Genomic DNA, 18,455 nt, shown 5'->3' on the forward strand with positions numbered 1-18,455 from the left:
AAACTCTAACCCAATTCCGGTGTCTGGCTACTGGGAGGCCCCGCAGGAGCACCTAGCCAGGGGGCCCCTTTCTCCCCGCAGTGGCCAAGCCCGTCCCTGCCTACCATGTCCGGGTGCCCCCCACCAAGAGATCCATCACAGCCCTGGAGGGCCGGGACCCCACTGGAAACCAGCTCCTGTCATGTGCAGACAAGTGCCTTTTGCAGGACCCCCCAGAGCAAATGAACAAGAACGGCGTCTGCAGGCGGGGGTTTCCAGCACCGTGTCCCCACTGGGACACAAGCAAGGAGACAAGTCATCACACTCCGACAAGCCACTGAGAACTTTAAAACTGCTGTCTTCTGCTTTATTGGCAGCTAAATTGTTCAAAAATGTTCTCACGATTCAATAATTACAAAGACTCAGACTTACATTAAAAAAGTAAAAACCAGAACCCCCAGCAGGTGCCAGACCCAGCAGAAGGCCCAGGGGGCGGTGGACAGCAGGTGCTGGGTGTGCGACACGCACAGGCAGGCCGCGGTGCCCATGTCGCTCAGTGCCGACTCAAGGGAAGTGCACACCTTCCACAGCGTCGCCAGAATGCGGACCAGCGGGAGAGCAGGGCAGAGCCCGTCCTGGGCCAGAGACCAGCGCCACCGGCTGGCCAGTTAATCCTAAGCCTTTCACAGGACAGGGCACAAACCTGATTACTCAACACAGCAGCAAGGAAGGGGGAGAGTAAATCCACGGGCAGAGCCAATGTGCAGGAGTGTCGGGCGAGTCTATGTGATGCATACGGGCACTAACCACAGGGCTCCATGCAGGGGCGGGGGGAGGGGGTGTCCGGCGCCCGCAGTGGGGCTCCGGGGGCCCTGGTGTCCTCTTGCCCAGTGGCAGCTCGCCACGCCCACCTTCATGGTGAGGCAGCAGCCGTGCGAGCGCAGGGACTTCACAGTAGTGAGACAGGTGACACTTGACGGCTGTGACCAGGAGTGGACTCTCTCTCTCTCTCTCACACACACACACACACACACAGACACAGACACACACACACACACACACACACACACACGGGGGGCCCAGGGCAGGGGTGGCTCCGGGGGCCTCTGGCCATGGCTACACGGTCGGCAGAAGGTCTGCGGCTGACTGTAATGGCTAAGCGAAGAAAAAGGCCACCGACTAACCTCCACTTTCCTGTCTTCAAGATTCTAGGGACACGGGGACTGAAACACAACTTCCTACGATTCTCTAAGGTCCTAGGGGGCAGGGAACAGGCTCGTCACGGAGGCTGCGCGGGGCCTGCGGGCTCACCACGCAGGAGGCCGGCATCCGCAGCTGGTTCCGGGCGGGGGAGGCGAGGTGCTGGTCCTTCCTGTGCAAACGGAACGGTGCTGGCCCACCGTGGTGCGGGTCAGTGGGTCGGGCCCACCATCACCAACCATGCGGCAGAAAACTGATCATTATTATAATAAAGATTTTTCTTTATCTCCATATCTACATATTGAGTCTACGTTTCCTTGGACAACACTGGAGGGTCAGCTCAGTCTTGGCACTGGCACCGGAGGCCACCCACCCCAGCTCCCCGGCCCCGTGGTGGCGAGGCCAGTGGCTTCAGGCGTCGTAGGCTGGTTGCTCCAGGCCTTCGAGGGGGAGCTGGCTCCTGTGCGGGGAGTTGGGGCTTGGGGGGCCGCTGGGGTTGGAGCTGTTCGATGGAGTCGAGTGTTTGGTCGAGTCGGAGTCAGGCTGTTAACACAAGGAGGGGGACAGCATAAGGACAACCACCCCAGGCCTGTGGAGGCTGGGTGCAGCCCTCCAGACACGGGCACTGGTGGGGGAAAGACGGGCCCGCTGCTGCCTCCTGTCTGGTTACGACAACACTCTACGAGCATTTCACAGCATCCTTCAGTGCGCCGGGGAAGCGATCACAAACCAAAGCCCAACCTGAAACCCACAAATAACTCAGCAATTACAGTTACAAAGAGGAACGAGCAACTCTACAGCGAAGAAACCAGACAGACTGAAGTCAGACAAGGCGCTCTTTCATGATAAACTTTCTCAGTGTGATAAAAGGCCCACAGCTCACTTCACACTGAGTGGCGAAGTCACAACTTTCCCACTAGGATGAGGCACAAACGAGATGCCTGCTCTCACCAGCGCTGTTCAACTCCGGTATAAATTTAACCAAAGAGGTGAGACATCTGACCACTGAAAGTAGAGAACGCGGCGGTAGAAAGACGGCCTGAGCCATCTCATGTCCGTGGATGAAGACCCAACATCGCGAGGATGGCAGTACGTCCCCAGAACAATCCACAGCCTCAGCGCTGTCCCTACTGAAATTCCGACAGCTCTTTTTCCAGAAATGGGAAATGGCCGTCCTGTCCTCAAATTCATATGGAATTGCAAGGGGCCCAGAGCAGCCAAAACAATACTCTGAAACAACTGGGAGGAACCACACTTCCCAAACTTACTCCTCCAAATGCATTAAAAAGCAACAGTACCCCGAACGGCGTGGTGTTGCATCAGCACAGAGAGCAGCAGAACAGACCCGAGTCCAGAAACAAATCTGTGTTACCCCGGTCCGCTGGCTTTTGGCAAGGGCGCCAAGGCACTTCGACGAGCGAAGGTGGAGCTGGATCTCCACCTTACGACATAAGGAAAAAGAACTCCCGGTAGATCAATGACCCGGACATGAAGGCTAAAACCGTAATCCTCAGCAGAAAACAGGACTAAATCTTCATGAGTTTGGATTCAGCAATGAATTCTTAGTTATAACCTCAAAAGCACAACCAACAGAAGAAAAACGGTTGGGTATCACCCAGATTAGAAGCATCAGAGAACAGGATTAAGAAGGTGAGACCACGACCCACAGGAAGGGAGAAGACGCCTGCGCCCCACGTCGGGGCCAAGTGTCCCGATAATACAACGTGCTGTTCAAGCCCACAACAAAAGACAACAATTTACAAAAACGGGTAAACGACGTTTCTCGGAAGGTACAGAAGCTGCCAGCAAGCGCAGGAAAATGAGGCTGGACATCAGCAGTCATTAGGGAGATGCGAATCAAACCACAATGAGGTTGGTAACTTCACACCCACCAGGATGGCTGGTGAGAAAAGAAAAAAAGGAAAGGAAGGGTTAGCACTGACAAGGACGCGGAGAAATCGTCCCCTTCACACTTTGCTGGCAGGAGTGTGAAATGGCGCAGCTGTCGTGGGAAACACTGACGGCTCTTCAGAAAGTGAACCGTCCGCCACGGCTGGATGTGCAGACGTGAGGACGCGCCGGCACGAACACGGGTCCGCACAGGGTCTTCTCCGCGCTACTCGCAGCAGCCAGAGCTGGGTCCAGCCCGTGTCCACCCGGGGACAAGGAGGATGTAAAATGGGGAACATCGGACGCCTGCTGCAACGTCAATGAACCTTGAGGCCTTTACGCTAAGTGAAGGAGGCCAGACTCAGAAGGCGGCACGGACAACCGTGACGGGCACACCCACAGAGACAGAACACAGATGTGTCACTGCCATGGGCGGCGGAAGGGAGGAATGGGACAAAATGCTGGGTTGGGGTGGGGTGGGTTTTGGGACAATGGAAATACTTTCGTCTTTAGCTGGTGGTTGCACAACTCTCTGAATTTACTGAACACCACGGAGTTGTTCGCTTTAGAGCGGCACGAACGCCACTCACATTCCTCCCAGAGTGTGAACACACGAGAGCAGTGCGGGACGAATGGGTGCTCTGTGCCTGGGGGTGCACTAGCCCCCTCGGGGGGTCCCCTGTCCATTGTGTGGCAGGCCAGCCTGGGACTTCTAACCTGAACCCCGAGAGGAGGCAATGTTGGAAAGATGGAGGACCGGCTCCAGGGTCAAGGGGACCAAAGCAATGTGGTGAGACTGGGGGCTGGGGAAGTGCAAAGAAGGGGCCCAGTCCACCCCAGCGACCGACACAGCTCAGGAGAAGTGTGCGGGTGCATGCACAGGCACACGCTTGCACACACTCATCTGCCAGTCCCTGGGGAAAACGCTATGGGGCCTTCTCACTGTTCTCCAAGATCTCAGACAAGCCTCGACCGTGGGGCGTTCTGCACGAGAGCTGCACTTCTTATAAATTCAACGTCATGAGAGAGAAAGGCTGGACTCAGACCAGAGGCAGGACAACGGAACCCAACTGTGCTCCCTAACTGGACTCTGGGTTTCAGAGCGGCCAGGCCCTGGGCATGAACAGTCCCCGGGAGACACCAAGGTGCGAGGTGAGCCCCGCCGGGGAGGAGGGGGGCTGCACCCTCAGGAGACATGTGCAGAACCAGGCTGGGGCTCCGGTGAGGCTGCACCTTCCTTTCTGCTGGGCTTTCCTTTCCCCCACAAACCCAACCGGGAGAGGCAGGTCACGTAAAGCTCACGTGGGACGCTTACTCTGGTGTTCTTGCAACTTTTCTGAAGGTTCAAAACTTTCAAAATACACAGCTGAGGGGGAGAAAAGCAAAATAAGAGAAAAGACCAAGACCTACCTCTAGAGGCGTCAGCGTTCGGCGGTTCTGAGGGTATGCTACGAAACCTTCCCGGAAAAAAAATGGGTACGTTATGGCTACTAAGAGCTGTCAGAGCTGAGCCCCGTACAGCTCTGAGGACAAAGGCGGCCGAGGTCAGCCCAGGACACGAGCTTTACTGACGAACACTGTCAACCGAAGGACCCCAGACCATATCTACTCCAAGAAAGAACACATCACAGCCAGGGAGGACTGACTCTCAGGAGGCAAGGCCGTCCCCCCTGACACAAACAGGCTGGAGAGAAATCCCGGGAAGGTGGGGTTTCAAAGGGAAACCTTTGATGAAAGCACCTGACCGACACCCACCACCCCTGCCTTAGCCTGGTGAGACGCTGGCCAGAAAGGACAGGAGGCGTGCGTCGTCCTGGTGGGGGCACGGAGCCCGCGGCGTCAGCGGGCCAAACCTCTGCTCTCAGGAGGCCCCCCAGTGCGCTGAGGCAACACCACCTCTGCACCCCCACCCCCTCCCAGGGTCCAAGAGACAGAACTCCAAGGTCATCAACCAAACACAAGTGCCAATCAGAACTCATCAAGGTGGGGGACACTGAAGGGCTCAGAGTCGCCGGCTTGTACGGACCCCAGCTAGAACCACCGGATACGCGCGGAAAACTGCAGTCCATTCACAATGGCAACAAAACCCTCCAAATTCGTAAGAATCACTCACCACAAACATGCACTACCTGTGGGAGGGAGACCAGCAACTGGAGAGACACTCCACGTTCCCACACAGGGAAGGTCCAGATGGTGGGCATCCCCCAAATTAATCTATGAATTCAATGTAATCGCAATGAAAAGCTCAACACAATTTTTACTCTTTTTTTTACTGTGAAGCCAACAAGCTGGTTTTAAAATTTGGAGCAGGGAGCCTGGCCGGCTCGGTCGACGAGCATGGGACTCTTGATCCCAAGGTCACGGTTTCGAGCCCCACACTGGGTGTAGATGTTACTTAATAAATACGTTTAAAAGAAATAAAGTTTATTTGCATAAAATAAGAACAGCTAAGAAACTGTTAAAAAGGAGGAAGAGAGATTTCTTTGCCCGATCTCCCACAGGCGGTGCTGACAGAGGAAAACAATCCATGCACTGGGGGACAGACTATCCCGAAATAGAAACACATCAACAAAGGGGTTTAACATACTAAAAAGACAACATTTCAAGTTGGAGGGAAAGAAACGGCATGGGGCCAGGGCGCCATCCGCTCAGGTCCTTGCCTACAAACATACTCTCAGACTCTCAGAGTCAGGACACTCTCTCGCAAACAAACATCACGAAGGCATGACGCACCAAAAGGAAACCTCGTCAAACTCGAGAGACGAGAGAACGTCTGTTCACCTTAGCGAATGAGACAGACGGACCGCGTGAGAATCAGTGTCTGTAACAGACCACGTTCACAGGGAGAAAAGAGCTTCCAGGAATGAGGGAGGGGGTGAAGGCTGGCACAGCTGGGCCTGGAGGAAGAACGGCCGGGCCACGCTGGCAGTGACCGTGGACCTCAGAGAGTCAGCAGCCCGGCAGGAAGACCAGCATTGGCCTCACCTGTTCTGCCCCGGGGCCACCGGGCAGGGTGTGGGGCTCCCTAGTGCACGGAGGCCGGGGAGCATGGGCTCCCGCACCGTCCCCACTCCCCGCAGCGAGCACAAGGCCACACCCACCACCCACCACGGCAGGGTCCGGGGTGCCCGAGGAAGAGCAGAGCCAAGCTGGCCCCGCAGGCCCCGATCCTGAACAGCCATCCGAGAACGGGGGAGACAGGCCGGCGTGGAAGCCTCTCGCAGACGCACCAGGCCACCTGCACACCCGACCGAACGCAGCTATCAGTAGTCACATGGGAGCGTGCAGGAGGACACAGACAGTCTAGAAGGGAGAAGCTGGCTGGGCTTTTCTGGGATAGGCATTCATTTCTCAGTCATTCAGCAGGGAGGCCCCTACTCAGTCAGTGCCCCGGAGGCTTCTATGGCCCCCCCAAGCCCCTAGCTGGTTGGGAGCAGAGCCCGGAAGGGGGCCTGGTTCCAAAGGCCTTGGTCTGATTGAGGAACATGCTGGTCAGGTCATTACCCGGGAACAGGATCCCACATCCTTCTCCCACCAGGCTCACAGTCATAGAGCCCGTGCCGTCCCACCCTCCAGCGGCGCCGGGGAGTAGCACTCAGGTCAGCCTGTCACTAGGCCGCTTCTGCGGTGACCAGGCTGCACCCCGGCCCCTTCTTTCCCAGGCCTGCTGGGCCCCGCAAGGCTGGTCCAGGCGGGGTGAAGCTGCTGTCACCACTTGGATTCTCCCCGACGTGAGGAGCTGCAGACGCTCAGTGGCGCCCCTGGAACAAGGCAAGTCTTACCTCTTTGTCAAAGTCCTGGTCGGGATCGGACATACTCCTAAGAGGCACAGCCACTCCGGGCTCCGACCCCCCTGTGGAACAAGGACAGCTGCCATCTTAGGGAAGAGAGTCTAGAGCCCCGGCAGGCCAGGCCCCCACTCTCGGACGCCCTGGTACCTGACGAGGGCCATGAGATGTAGGGCTTGTTCCTGGGTGGAGGCTGCCGAGACAGGTTGGGGGGCGCAGGGCCAGGCCTTTCCTCCTGGGAGGGGGGTACGGCGCTCTGGGTGGAGAGAGAGGTAGTGAGCAGGCTTGGGGCACCCAGGCAGACCACAGGGCAGAAGCACGTCTGGGCCCCGGCCCAACTGCAAGGCAGGGCCCACAGACCGCAGCCGGGGTCCCGAGACCTCGCTCCACGGACAGCGGCACCAGAGTAATTTCGAACTAAGAACTGAGAAGAATGATTTTAGGCAAAGTCAAATCTTAGCCCATGCTTTTTTTTTAAATTAACATATAATGTATTATTTGCCCCAGGGGTGCAGCTCTGCGAATCATCAGGCTTACACACTTCACAGCATTCAACCATAGCACATACCCTCCCCAGTGTCCATCCCCCAGCCACCCCATACCTCCTACCCCTGCCCCTCCAGCCACCCTCAGCTTGTTTTCTGAGATTAATAGTCTCTTATGGTTGCCTCCCTCTCTGGTCTCATCTGGTTTCATTTTTTCCCCTCCCTTCCCTTATGATCCTGTCTTGTTTCTCAAATTCCTCGCATCAGTGAAATCATATGGTAGCTGTCTTTTTCTCACTGACTTATTTCACTCAGCCTAATACCCTCTGTTCCACCCATGTCGTTGCAAAGGGCAAGATTTTGCGGTTTTTTTGATGGCTGCGTAGCAGTCCGTGGTGTGTGTGTGGGGGGGGTGTGCGCCTGTGTGCGCGCACCACAGTATCTTTATCCACTCATCTGTGGATGGACGTCTGGGCTCCTTCCACCGTTTGGCTATCGTGGACGTTACTGCTATGAACACGAGGGTACATATGCCCCTTCGGGTCACTGCATCTGTATCTCTGGGGTAAATACCCAGTCGTGCGACTGCGGGTCACAGGGTCTAGCTCGTGTTTTTAAGTGAAAAGCTCCGCTACCTGCTTGTATGAAGATGTTCCTGAGAAGTCATTTTTGACAGCTAGTTTCCCCGCAAAACACTAACAGCCTGAAAGGGTGACAGACACCAGCCAAGTGTAAACGCCCGGGTGGTTAGAGACCCGCAGATGAACCACAGCCCGCTCCGCAGTGAGGCGCCGCGGGCTTCTATCCGAGATGCGGTGCGGCAGGGGCTCCGGCTGCTCTGCACGCGGGGCAGCCGGGTAGCCTAGGCTGGTGGACCGCAGGGCCTGCAGCCCCGCCCCGCCCCCAGCAGCCCCCCCCCCGCCCCGCCCACCCCGCGTCAGGCCGCGCCCCGCCCGCTCACCAGAGGCAAGTCCATGAGCACCTGCATGCCGTCACCGGGGCCCATGTGGGCCACGTGGTTGAAGTTGGTGGGGTTGGATATCATTTTGGATCTCAACTCCGGGTCTCTAAGCATCTCTCTGAGGAAAAGCGGAGCGCGTTGCGGACCCCCGGAAGCGCCGCGGCCCCCCCCCCCGGGACCCCCCCCGCCCCCCCCCCCCGCCGGGCGCTCACCGCCGCTGCTGCAGCCGCTCCTCCTCCGGCACCTTGAAGACGAAGCGCCTCTTGCTCCTGGTCCGGAGCATCTGCTTCTTGCTGTTATCAGACGTGTCGGGCACGTTGAGGGCCGTTCCTGCGGGAGGGGGACGAGCCCTGCGGTTCCGTGCGGCCCTCGTGCGGGCGACCCGCGGGCCCCGCCGCCCCCGCCCCGCGCCCCCCGGCCCCGCGGGCAGAGCCTCACCCGCGAACTTGCTCTTGAAGTAGATCAGGCGGGGGGGCTCGCAGCTGAGGAGGTTGAGGGAGCCGTCGGAGCTCAGCGGCCGTATCTGCGGGAGAGCAGAGGGAGGGGAGCGGCGTGCAGGGCTGCGGCGCGCGGGCGGGGCCGACCCGCGCCGCCCGGGCCTTACCCTCCGCAGGCCGATGGTCTGGACCCACTCCATGGTGCGCACGTCGAACACGTCCACGCCGTACTCGCTGTACACCGTGACGTGAGAGGGGCTGCAACCTGGCGCGGAGGGGGCAGGTGGGTGAGCGAGCCGCGCCCCCGCGCCCCCGCCCCTCAGGCCGCGCCGCCCTCCGCTCGGGGCGCCGCCCGCTGGAAGGCAGGCCCTTGCGCGCTCCCGCCCTAGGAGGGCCCTTGCGCGCTCCCGCCCTAGGAGGGCCCTTCGCTCCCAAGGTCCCCGAACACAGGGCCCGCGGGCCCGCGCCACCGGCCCGTCTGTGCCCGCGCGGCGCCTTCCACACGCGGCGCAGGGGGCGAGCAGCCGTGCGGAGAGCCGGCTGCCCCCTTGGCCTCCTCCCGCGACCACTGCGGAAAGCAGCGCTTTGGGCTCAACATGCCTGGGGCTGAGGCGGGGGCGAGCGCTCTGTTTGGAGGCAAATTCCTTTAAGAGACAGAAAGTCAGATTTCTCGGTGAACCTTTAAAATCTCCAAACAAAACTGCGGCTCAGCTCTGGGGCAACCACCCCGCCTGCCTCGGCCCCAGCTAACCCGCGGTGTCTCTCTCTCTCTCTCCCTCTCTCGGGGACTGGTCCTTCCAGGTGTGTGCAGGCGGCCCTCCCGTGCTCTGGTCTCCACACACCCGGGACCAGCTTCCTGTGAGGAGCCCCGGGGGGTGGGTTGGGGGAACGACATTCCCCCCTCGCCCGGAGTGATGGGCCACTGCCAGGTGGGGACAGGAACACACCAAGGACCACGGGCCCATCTGGCATTTGAGGCTTGAGGGGACAGTCCCCACCTTTAGAACCGCAGTAAGACTGAACCTCGGGGGAACGAGAGGTCGCAGGAGAAGGCCCGCCCAGGAGGGCGAGGCCAGCCGTGGGGTGCCCAGCGCCGCCCGCAGAAGCACAGAGCCACGCAGCTGGCAAAGCTCGGCGTGCGCCCGGCCCTTCTGCCTTCCAGGCTCGCGTCACTCCCTCGTGTCACGCGTCACTGACTGAAGATGAACCTTTGAAAGGCTTCTCCTGCTGTGCTGCTGTCAAACTCCCAGTGTGCGGTCAGCCCCTCTCTCTTGAACACAAACGGGGAGATGAAAGAGCCTTTAGGAAGCAGCCGAGACGCTGGCACGAGCCAGCGCCCGCCACAGAGGGGACATGCAGGAAAACTCCCTGCGGCAACTCTCAGAGGACCGGCCTCCACACGGAGGCCCCCGGCATGGGGCGCTCCCTCTGTGAGGAACCAAGGAGAGGTGTGCGTGGCTTGCTGATAAACTGAGGCATCGCTGTCTAAAGAAAACTGTATACGAAAACATCAACAGCGGTGGCGAGAGGACGGGCTGGGGAGCCTGACGGACGTGCGTCCGAGCCCAGCTCCTCCGTGTGGCCCACGTGGGACCGCCCGGGCCTCCCGCCGTGACTGGGACGGGTGAGGACACACGCGAATGCGCAGCACGGGCGTGGAACAAGGAGGCAACAGGGTTTTCGTTCTCCAGCCCGAACTCAGCGAGTCGTTCCTCGCCCGCTCACAAACGGATGTGGGGTGTGGTGTGCACGCAGGGGAGTGGGGACCAGGAGGGCCAACACAGGAGCATGAGGTGCGCGGGCCAGCCACACAGCCAGGATGCTGAGAACATCACACGCAGTGACCTTTCCACAATAAACTTCTCAGGACTTAGGGCTCAGGAAGAAAAGACCCTGATAGGCAGGGCTGCCGCATGGCTCTGAGGCCGCTCCTGTCCAGGCTGCCCATGAGGACGATGGGGTGCGGCAAGGAAGGGACCTGGCCAGCCATCACCTGCCTGCCTGTCTGCCGCCCTGGCTGGGGGCTGACTGAGGTGGGGAACGTGCAGAGGCCCGGAGAGCCGAAGGCTGGTGGATCACCTCAACGGCCCGGTGTCCCACTTCCAACACCTCTCGGGACTGCCAGCTGTGAGGCCGGCTGTGAGGCACACAGGTCGTCCTTTTACGTAATTAAGGAAAAACAGGACCCCCCCCCCCCGTCCCCATCCGCTCAACATCAGCGTGTGCCCCGTGCCCCGCCTCCTCACTCCCTGCTCGTCGCCCCACCTGCTGCTGCTCTGACTTGGGCTACACCAAGCAGGTGATCTGAGCCATAGAGTCTGCCGAGGGACCCCAGACAGCAGGCTGCGCGGGACGTGTCCCCACAGAGCCGACTCGGGGCCCTGACTCACTGGGCTCGGGCCTGAGAGAATCCGGTCCGGGGACCCCGTTCCGCAGGCCACTGAAACTAGGCAAACAAGGGGCCACGGCTCCCAGCAGTTCCGCGGGCACCTCTGTCCCAGCAGGAGCTAACCTGCACACTGGAGCTGCGGTGTCTTCTGGCACCCAAACCCTCTAGCGTGAGTTTATAAATCCCGCCCATCCGGGTTCTTCAGCGGAGGGGCCCCTGCGAAGCCCTGGCGCTCCAGGAGATAGGCGCTGCCGGCAGGAGGCTGGCCCAAGAGGGACCCCCCCCCCCCACCTCCCGCTGGTCCAAGAGGTGCAGCCAGGAGCACACCTTCTCCTGAAGAAACACAGCCCCCCCCCCCCCCCGCCCGGGGCCCCTCTAACTGCTCAGCTGAGGGACCAAGACACAAACCAAAGCGAACTAGAACGCATGCTGACTGTCGAGGTGACGAGCGGCAACAGGGATATGGCAACAGAAAAACATATACATACTACAGGCAACAGGCGCCGCAGGCCACATGAGCTCCTGCATGCGTGACCTCCGACCTTGTGGGTCCACGTACAGTCCCATGTGGCTGAAGCAAAGCAGGTACTCCTCGCTTTTGAGCTCCACAGCACAAAGGGCATCAAAAGACTGCTGTGAGAGGAACGTAAGCGAGGGGTCATTGGGATTTACCAGGGTTAGAGCCTGCCCGTCCCCCTGGGGGCTCAGCAGAGAGAACCCAGACGGGTAGCCAACACACAGCTTGTCCTTGAGCGCGGCCATCCACTGTACAGTGCCGGGGGCCACGATTTCATTGACCTTCCTGTGGAAAGGCCTAGTTCTCTGGACCTCATAGCAAAGGACCAGGCGCTTCACAGCCGCGAACAGGCAGGTGGAGGAGCTCTTCCTCAGCGTCGCGGTCGCGATGAGCTGGCAGCCTTTTGTTTCCGGAAGCTTGATGTCGACGTTGCTTTCTGCCCCATCGAAAGCAGACCACGGACAGAGATGGACGTGGTGGTTCCGGCCGCAGAGGAGGACGGCGACTTTCTCTTTGGGAGCAAGCTCGATCTGGTAGACTTTCTTGTAGTCAGCAACACGGACGATCACTGCGGGAACGGAACAGCAGAATCACGGTGGCTCAGGAGTGCCCGCGCGAGCGTGCCAGGAACCTCGCCGTCGGCCCCCCGCCCCGCCCGCCAGCTCTAGAACACGCTCGAGAACGTGCCTCCAACCCTGCCAACCTCAGGGTCCTGCAGATGCCAGGGCAGCGCCCTCCTTCAGGAGCCCCCAGGGGCCACCCCAATCTCACACTCCTCTCTCTGCCTCCATAGTACCCGCACCCCAACCCCCCGCCGCCCGGGCTGGGAGATGCCGAGGACACCGCGGCCTTGGGGGGTGGATCTGGATCTCCTCCCGGTTCATCCCCGAAGGTAAAAATCCTTGGGTTGCACATGGGGACCAAAGGTCTGTCTTCAACCCCACTGGACCCTCAGATAAACTCTCTGAAAGCAGCCACCCCCAAATTAACCCACTATCCCCAATACCCTAACTGGTGTAGGACCTGCACTAAGGGCTCTCTGAGCAGAGCCTTTGGTCTGGAACCTGAGGAACCAACAGCCCCGGGCGCGGGCCGGCAGGAGCCACCCCTGGTGACACGTGTTCCCACCAGGCTCAGCAGGAAGGGACGCTGCCCACCACAGAACAGCTCCTCATTTCTGGAGGCTATGCCCGGAGCCCGGCCCAGGGGCCAGGCCAGTTCTAATCTGCCCGCGTTTCTCTCCTGAAACACAGGACGGTGGAGAGAGGAGACGGGGCTACTTTGCATTTTCTTGCCGGGAAGAAGGAAACACCCCACTCTGAAGCAGAGGAAGGGAACTTTCAGGAAGGCACCAGCACGTCGAGGACTTCATATAATCACCTTCCTTCTAGGAGGCTCTCCCTGCCCCCATCTCCCCCCTCAGTCCTGTCCTCCACGAGCTCAGTGGGCGCAGGAGGCCACTTGCCACCCCACCCGTGGTGCCGGTGGGTCTCTGTGCTCTGCTGAACCTGCGGGTAGAGCCCAGCCCCGACTCCGAGGCACCAGGGGACGCGCCACACACATCTGCTGAACATCCGTCTTATCTGCTGCAAGTGCCGTTTCTCAGCTGTTCGCCCTTCCCTTTGTTTACGGAATCCACACTCACGAAGACATCTTCGCTCCCGGGGTTCCTGCTCCTCCTCCCGCACCCGTGCGTGTGAACCAGGGAGGGCAGACAGCAGCTCCTGGGCACTCACCATCGCGGGTCACCTCTATGACGTACAGCCCTTCTTCTAGGCCGACCACGATCCTGTCTCCATCTGTCACGGCAGGAGGAGTAAGAACAACACACGGACGTCAGTACTACTGGCACCGTTCGCTTCTCAAAGCAGACACAGGCACTCAGTTCCCGCAGACACCACGCGGCTGCCGGCTGCGGGAGGGCAGATCGGGCCCCACAGGCACCCGCGGACACGCTCCGCCGTCCCCTGCGTCACGCGCACGGCCCCGCGCGGCACCGGGCACGCACCAATGACGGCGGCGCTCAGGACAGCCTTGATGAGAGGCAGCGTGCTGTCGTAGGCCTCCTGCGGGACGTGCACGACCTGGTTCTTCAAGCGGTTCTTGTGGAGGATGGACTGCAGTCCTTCCAGAATCCCAACCCACTTCCTTTTCTCGTTCTCATTTTCTGTCAGAATGAGCAGTGAGCTGGTCTTAGAAGGTGTCCCTAAAAGAGAAGCTGTCACCTTAGTGACAAAGAAAGGAGCCGTAAGACAACCAAAGCACGGCACACAGACGCCCGCAGCCTGGCCCTGACACCCCGCGCTCGAGGCCGTGCTGCCCTGCACTGACGCGGGGTGACGGCGGAGTCCCGGTTCCGGGTGCCCACGGAGGCTGTGAGGGGCTCTGCTGCCATGAACAGGCGCCCCGCATCCCTTCCTTGTCAGACTGTGCTTTTGCCAACAGTGATGGAGCAAGTCCACTTTAAAACGATTTCTTGAGGGGCACCTGGGTGGCTCAGTGGGTTAAAGCCTCTGCCTTCAGCTCAGGTCATGATCCCAGGGTCCTGGCATCAAGCCCCGCATCGGGCTCTCTGCTCAGCGGGGAGCCTGCTTCCTCCTCTCTCTCTGCCTGCCTCTCAGCCTACTTGTGATCTCTGTCAAATAAATAAATACAATCTTAAAAAAAAAAATTTCTTGAATGATCTTACTATACTTAACAACAAAACGGGAAAGACAGACTTGCCCACAGAAATGCTCTGCCCACACATGCTTAGCTGGGACTGTCCCCCGAGCACGTCCAGGAGCCTGGGCGGCACTGGTGGCTACGGAAGGTCAGCTTTAAGCACACGAGGATGGCAATTCTCTGTATTGCACGTGTGGGGCAGTCTCTGGGCGGGTAGGTGAGTTCAGTTAAGAGGATTCTTGGGCTTCATTTTGCGGTCAGTGAAAATTCTCCTGTGTTTATAAAAAGTCCCAGTGGAGGAGTGGGGGTGATTCTTTCCTTAACCCACAACGGCTCAGAGGCTTCCTAATGCCACACCACCTAATAGGAACTCTGTGGGGGGAACTCTCTACCTCGGCCAACCAACATGCTGTCGGGAAACATCTACTGGTTCCTGCTGTTTGCTCCAGCTGAGGACCAGTAAGTCCCAGGGAAGGGAGCTGCGGGGGCACGTTCCACTCTTAAAGGACCACGCAGTGGCTCCCAGCATCAGGCATGCTGTGACTGCACAGACAGACCAGGTCGGGTGCGGGCCGGAAGGCAGTGCGGGTGACATGGGGGAGACGGGGCCCCGGGCAGGAGGGACCCCAACACAAGGGAAGGCATCTGGATCGAGGTCTCTGCCGGACTCTTGCTACGGCATACTGAAATGCTCCGAAGAATGGTTCCATCTTAAGCACGGGATTCCTTTTTTAGGGTTAACAAGACTTCTCTAAGGAACAGAAAACATACCCTGAATATACACGGGATATCTCGGCGGGAAGCGTGTATGACGTCTGAGGCCAGGACCGAGCTCACCGAGAACTCCTCATCTCTGGTGAGAAACAGAACACTTGGAACATCAGAAAGAAACACACAGCCAGGCCTGACCCCACCCCGCCGTGCTACAAATCTCCTGAGAGAGGACACTTCCATGGCTCTCTACTTTCTAGAATATATGGTCGGCGCCTTGCCTCCAGCATGAGGAGGAAGCACTTATGCTGACAAAGCCCACAGACTCGAGAACCCTGCAGGTGTTCCAGTAACAAGGGACGTGTGAGAGTAAAAACCCTTTCGTTCCCTGAGCCACATGGTTCTAGTCTGTGCCAGATGCTTCCAGGCACAAACATATCGCTGATTTAGCCCAGACCTGGCTACAATCAAGTGGCCGCTTGGTGACTGCTTCTAAAGGATGGGATGGAACCTGGGGAAACAGCCGTGCAAGCCCCACGTCGACCCTCTGAATCCTGGGCTCCACCTGACACCACATCCCGCGGCCGCCAGCCCGTGGGCTCTCGTCCACCAGGCCAGGGCCTACCAGGGCCCCAGCCACGGCCACCCAAGCACCGGGGCGGAGACTGAGGCGCCGGGCTCTCGCCCAGGGCAGGTGCCGACAGGCAGACAAGAACCCTAACCCCGTGCTGAGCCTTCTAGAACTGCTCTTTCCTCACAACCGCTCCGACCTGATCACGCAGTCATGCCCACTTGACAAGTGGGGAGACGCAGAGCTGGACGCTACCCCTAAGAGAAGCCAGGAGGGAGGGAGGGAGGGCGCTCTGCTGCCCCATCTGTTGGACGCCAGAAAGGCAGGTGGTGAGAGACCCCCATGGTTGAGGGAGGGGGTCACGCGGCAGAGCCCTGGGCTCCAGATTTCTGTCACTGAGAGAAAGAGCAGGTGCCGACGCCTTGGGCTGGGCAACGTGTTCCTGGGGAATCTCCTAGTTGTTCTCGGGGACAGGTGGTCTTCTTATGTTAAATACCTATTGCCAAATTGTTGAGTGCAAAAATACCCACACAGGGAATTTTCTAGCATGCGGGTCAAGCACCTGTTTACAGAAGTGCGTGATGACCAAGGCTGTGAAAGTATTAGTGAGGTCAGAGACTACCCGGCAACAAACGTCCATCCCGGGCAACACGGAAGTCAGCCGGAGCTCGCAGGACAGGACGGAACGCACAGAACAGACCTGAGGTCCAGGACCTGGCTGGCGACAACGCCAGGCTGCGTGGACTTTCCCTCGGGCAGGTCGTAGAGAAAGAGCTTGCAGTCACAAACCACTGCGTAAGCCCGCTGCCATCCTTTCTTCACCCCGGTGGGCTTCGGGACCTACGGGCAATAGTGAGAACATTCCACCGGGCCGGAAAGGCCAGGCCCTGGGCCCCAGGAGCCTCCTTGCCAAGGCTTCCCATCCAGCTGCTGCATGGTTGGCCTGCTTCTCCAGGGACAGCTGCCCCCATGACTCAGGGCACGACTAGGGAGGGGTCCACGCAGGGTAAAAGGTGACGCAGGGGACAAAGTGGGGAACTTGGCAAACAGGTGTGTCCACACCACACACGGAGCATCTTGGAATGCCGTACTTCTGAGGCCGTCTGGACTCAGCACTCAGCTCTGGAACCCTATCTTTAAGTGACTGAAAGATGGGGACAAGGGTCTCTCCCGACTGAGGATGTTCTGGGGTCCTCAGAACCCAGGCCTGAATGCCGGAGGGGAGGCCTCCCAGGACCAGCAGAGAGACTTCACAAAGCAACGAAGGTCGTCCATGAGAGCGCTGCGGCGGACGGTGGGCCATCACGCCCAAGACGGGGACGGCGGAACTGACCGCACACCCTCCCCTGCTCTCCCCACGTCCTACCTTGACGTAGCCCTTGTAGGCTGTTCCTATGCCCCTCTGCACATCCACGCCCAGAGGCCGCTTGGACTGCTCAGGAGGGATGGGGCACACCTGAGGCGCGCTCTCTCTGCAGGATACGTGGCACGCGAACGAGCACACTGGGAAAATGAAGGCGCACCGCTGTCAGAGCCTGCGTCCTCCACGGCGGAAGCCACAGGACATGTGCTGCACACGGGGCCGTGCAGGAATCCCCACACGTCACGGGAACGGCCCGGACCCCCCGGCAGAGCAATCGGTTTCTGGAACAGAAGCCCTGGGACTCTGACACCGAGCGGCCCCCGAGCGTGCACGTGGGACCCCTGACAGGGCACGAGGGCCAGCGCGGACAGGTGGCCGCAGAGCTGTGCGCACTGCTCCCCCAGACAGCTGGGCCTCAGTCCCCACAGCTCTGTCCCCGGATCACCCGCAGAGGAAGCCACCTGTGGGTGTGTGACAGACCAGTGGCTCCAAGGACAGACAGGGGTCCTGGCAGCCGATCTGAAGGGTGGGTTCTGCGGCCAGGTAGAAGCACAAAAAGCTGCTTTTGCAGAGCACATCCCCACTGTGAGCATCGGCTATGACGTCAGCGGGCTGCTTGTTGGTGGGATGGGCCACCACACCGCCCCGAGGCGGCCACGCTGACTGAGGGAGCTACAGGGCGGCAGTGCACCCAGAGGTTCCAAGGCCAACCACGATGCCAGGAGAGACAGAACACCTCCGCCAACCCTCAAGGACAGGACAGGAGGAGAGTGAAGGTCTGTTCAGTCTCTGCTCTTCCTGATTTTCCGGAAGGACCGCAGACATTTCATTTCACAGTAAACAGCAGCCCACAGATAACCTGGGTCCCTGTGGCCCTGTGGCCTCCCGCGGCAGCAACAGTTCGGGACCGTGTCTCCCAAAGTTCAACTAAGCATTTATACAACTAAAGAGAGCATCTGCCCTCGCCGGCTCACCACTGGCTCGTGTCCACTGCTCCCCCACCCACGGTGCGCCCAGGCCCGCTCGGGCACCCCGCGGCCGCCACTCACCCTCGCAGGCATAGCCCTGCCGGATCAGGCCCACCATCAGGGATGTGCAGTGGCTGCACTGTGTGGGGCTGGAGAAGGACTTGATGCTGAACTGGTGAGCTTTTGGCTGGAGGAAGAACATGAAGAAGGTGAGACCCAGGCTCCGAACAGGGACCATCAGTCTGCTGCGATCACACTGATAGCCTCGGGCATGACCCTGAGAAGCTGAGCATGTGCAGTTTCACTCCGACATGTACATGTGCCTTCCCGGTGTTAACCGAAGAGCAGAGCCGACCACCCGCCTCCCAAGTTCGAGCCAGAACAGATGTCAGCCCACGCCTCCCCTGGGGCACGGCCCTGCTCCCAGAAACAGCAGGGGGGCTCGGGAGGGGTGTGCTGGCACCAGCGCCTGGCCTCCTGGGGGCCGCCACCCAGGGCTGCACAAGCATGAGAGACCCACAGTCGCGCAAGA

At 59.7% G+C, this 18,455-nt stretch overlaps 1 protein-coding gene across 1 annotated transcript in view; it reads right to left on the reverse strand.

Moving 5' to 3' along the window:
- Positions 1-320: 320 nt before the first annotated feature.
- The window catches only part of CDC42BPB (CDC42 binding protein kinase beta), a 98,805-nt gene continuing 80,670 nt past the window's right edge, over positions 321-18,455 (reverse strand). Inside the window, exons 24-37 of the mRNA XM_080807783.1 lie at positions 18,005-18,110; positions 16,959-17,095; positions 16,293-16,432; positions 15,082-15,163; positions 13,655-13,871; positions 13,383-13,445; positions 11,618-12,214; positions 8,908-9,005; positions 8,742-8,826; positions 8,516-8,633; positions 8,304-8,421; positions 7,008-7,113; positions 6,852-6,922; positions 321-1,722 (exon numbers count right to left, since the gene is read on the reverse strand). Coding sequence (XP_080663909.1) covers positions 1,591-1,722; positions 6,852-6,922; positions 7,008-7,113; positions 8,304-8,421; positions 8,516-8,633; positions 8,742-8,826; positions 8,908-9,005; positions 11,618-12,214; positions 13,383-13,445; positions 13,655-13,871; positions 15,082-15,163; positions 16,293-16,432; positions 16,959-17,095; positions 18,005-18,110 — 2,070 coding nt within the window. The 3' untranslated portion in view covers positions 321-1,590. The remainder of the gene's footprint in view (positions 1,723-6,851; positions 6,923-7,007; positions 7,114-8,303; positions 8,422-8,515; positions 8,634-8,741; positions 8,827-8,907; positions 9,006-11,617; positions 12,215-13,382; positions 13,446-13,654; positions 13,872-15,081; positions 15,164-16,292; positions 16,433-16,958; positions 17,096-18,004; positions 18,111-18,455) is intronic.

The sequence above is a fragment of the Martes martes genome (assembly GCF_963455335.1).
Source record: "Martes martes genome assembly, chromosome: 7".
Lineage (NCBI taxonomy): Eukaryota > Metazoa > Chordata > Mammalia > Carnivora > Mustelidae > Martes > Martes martes.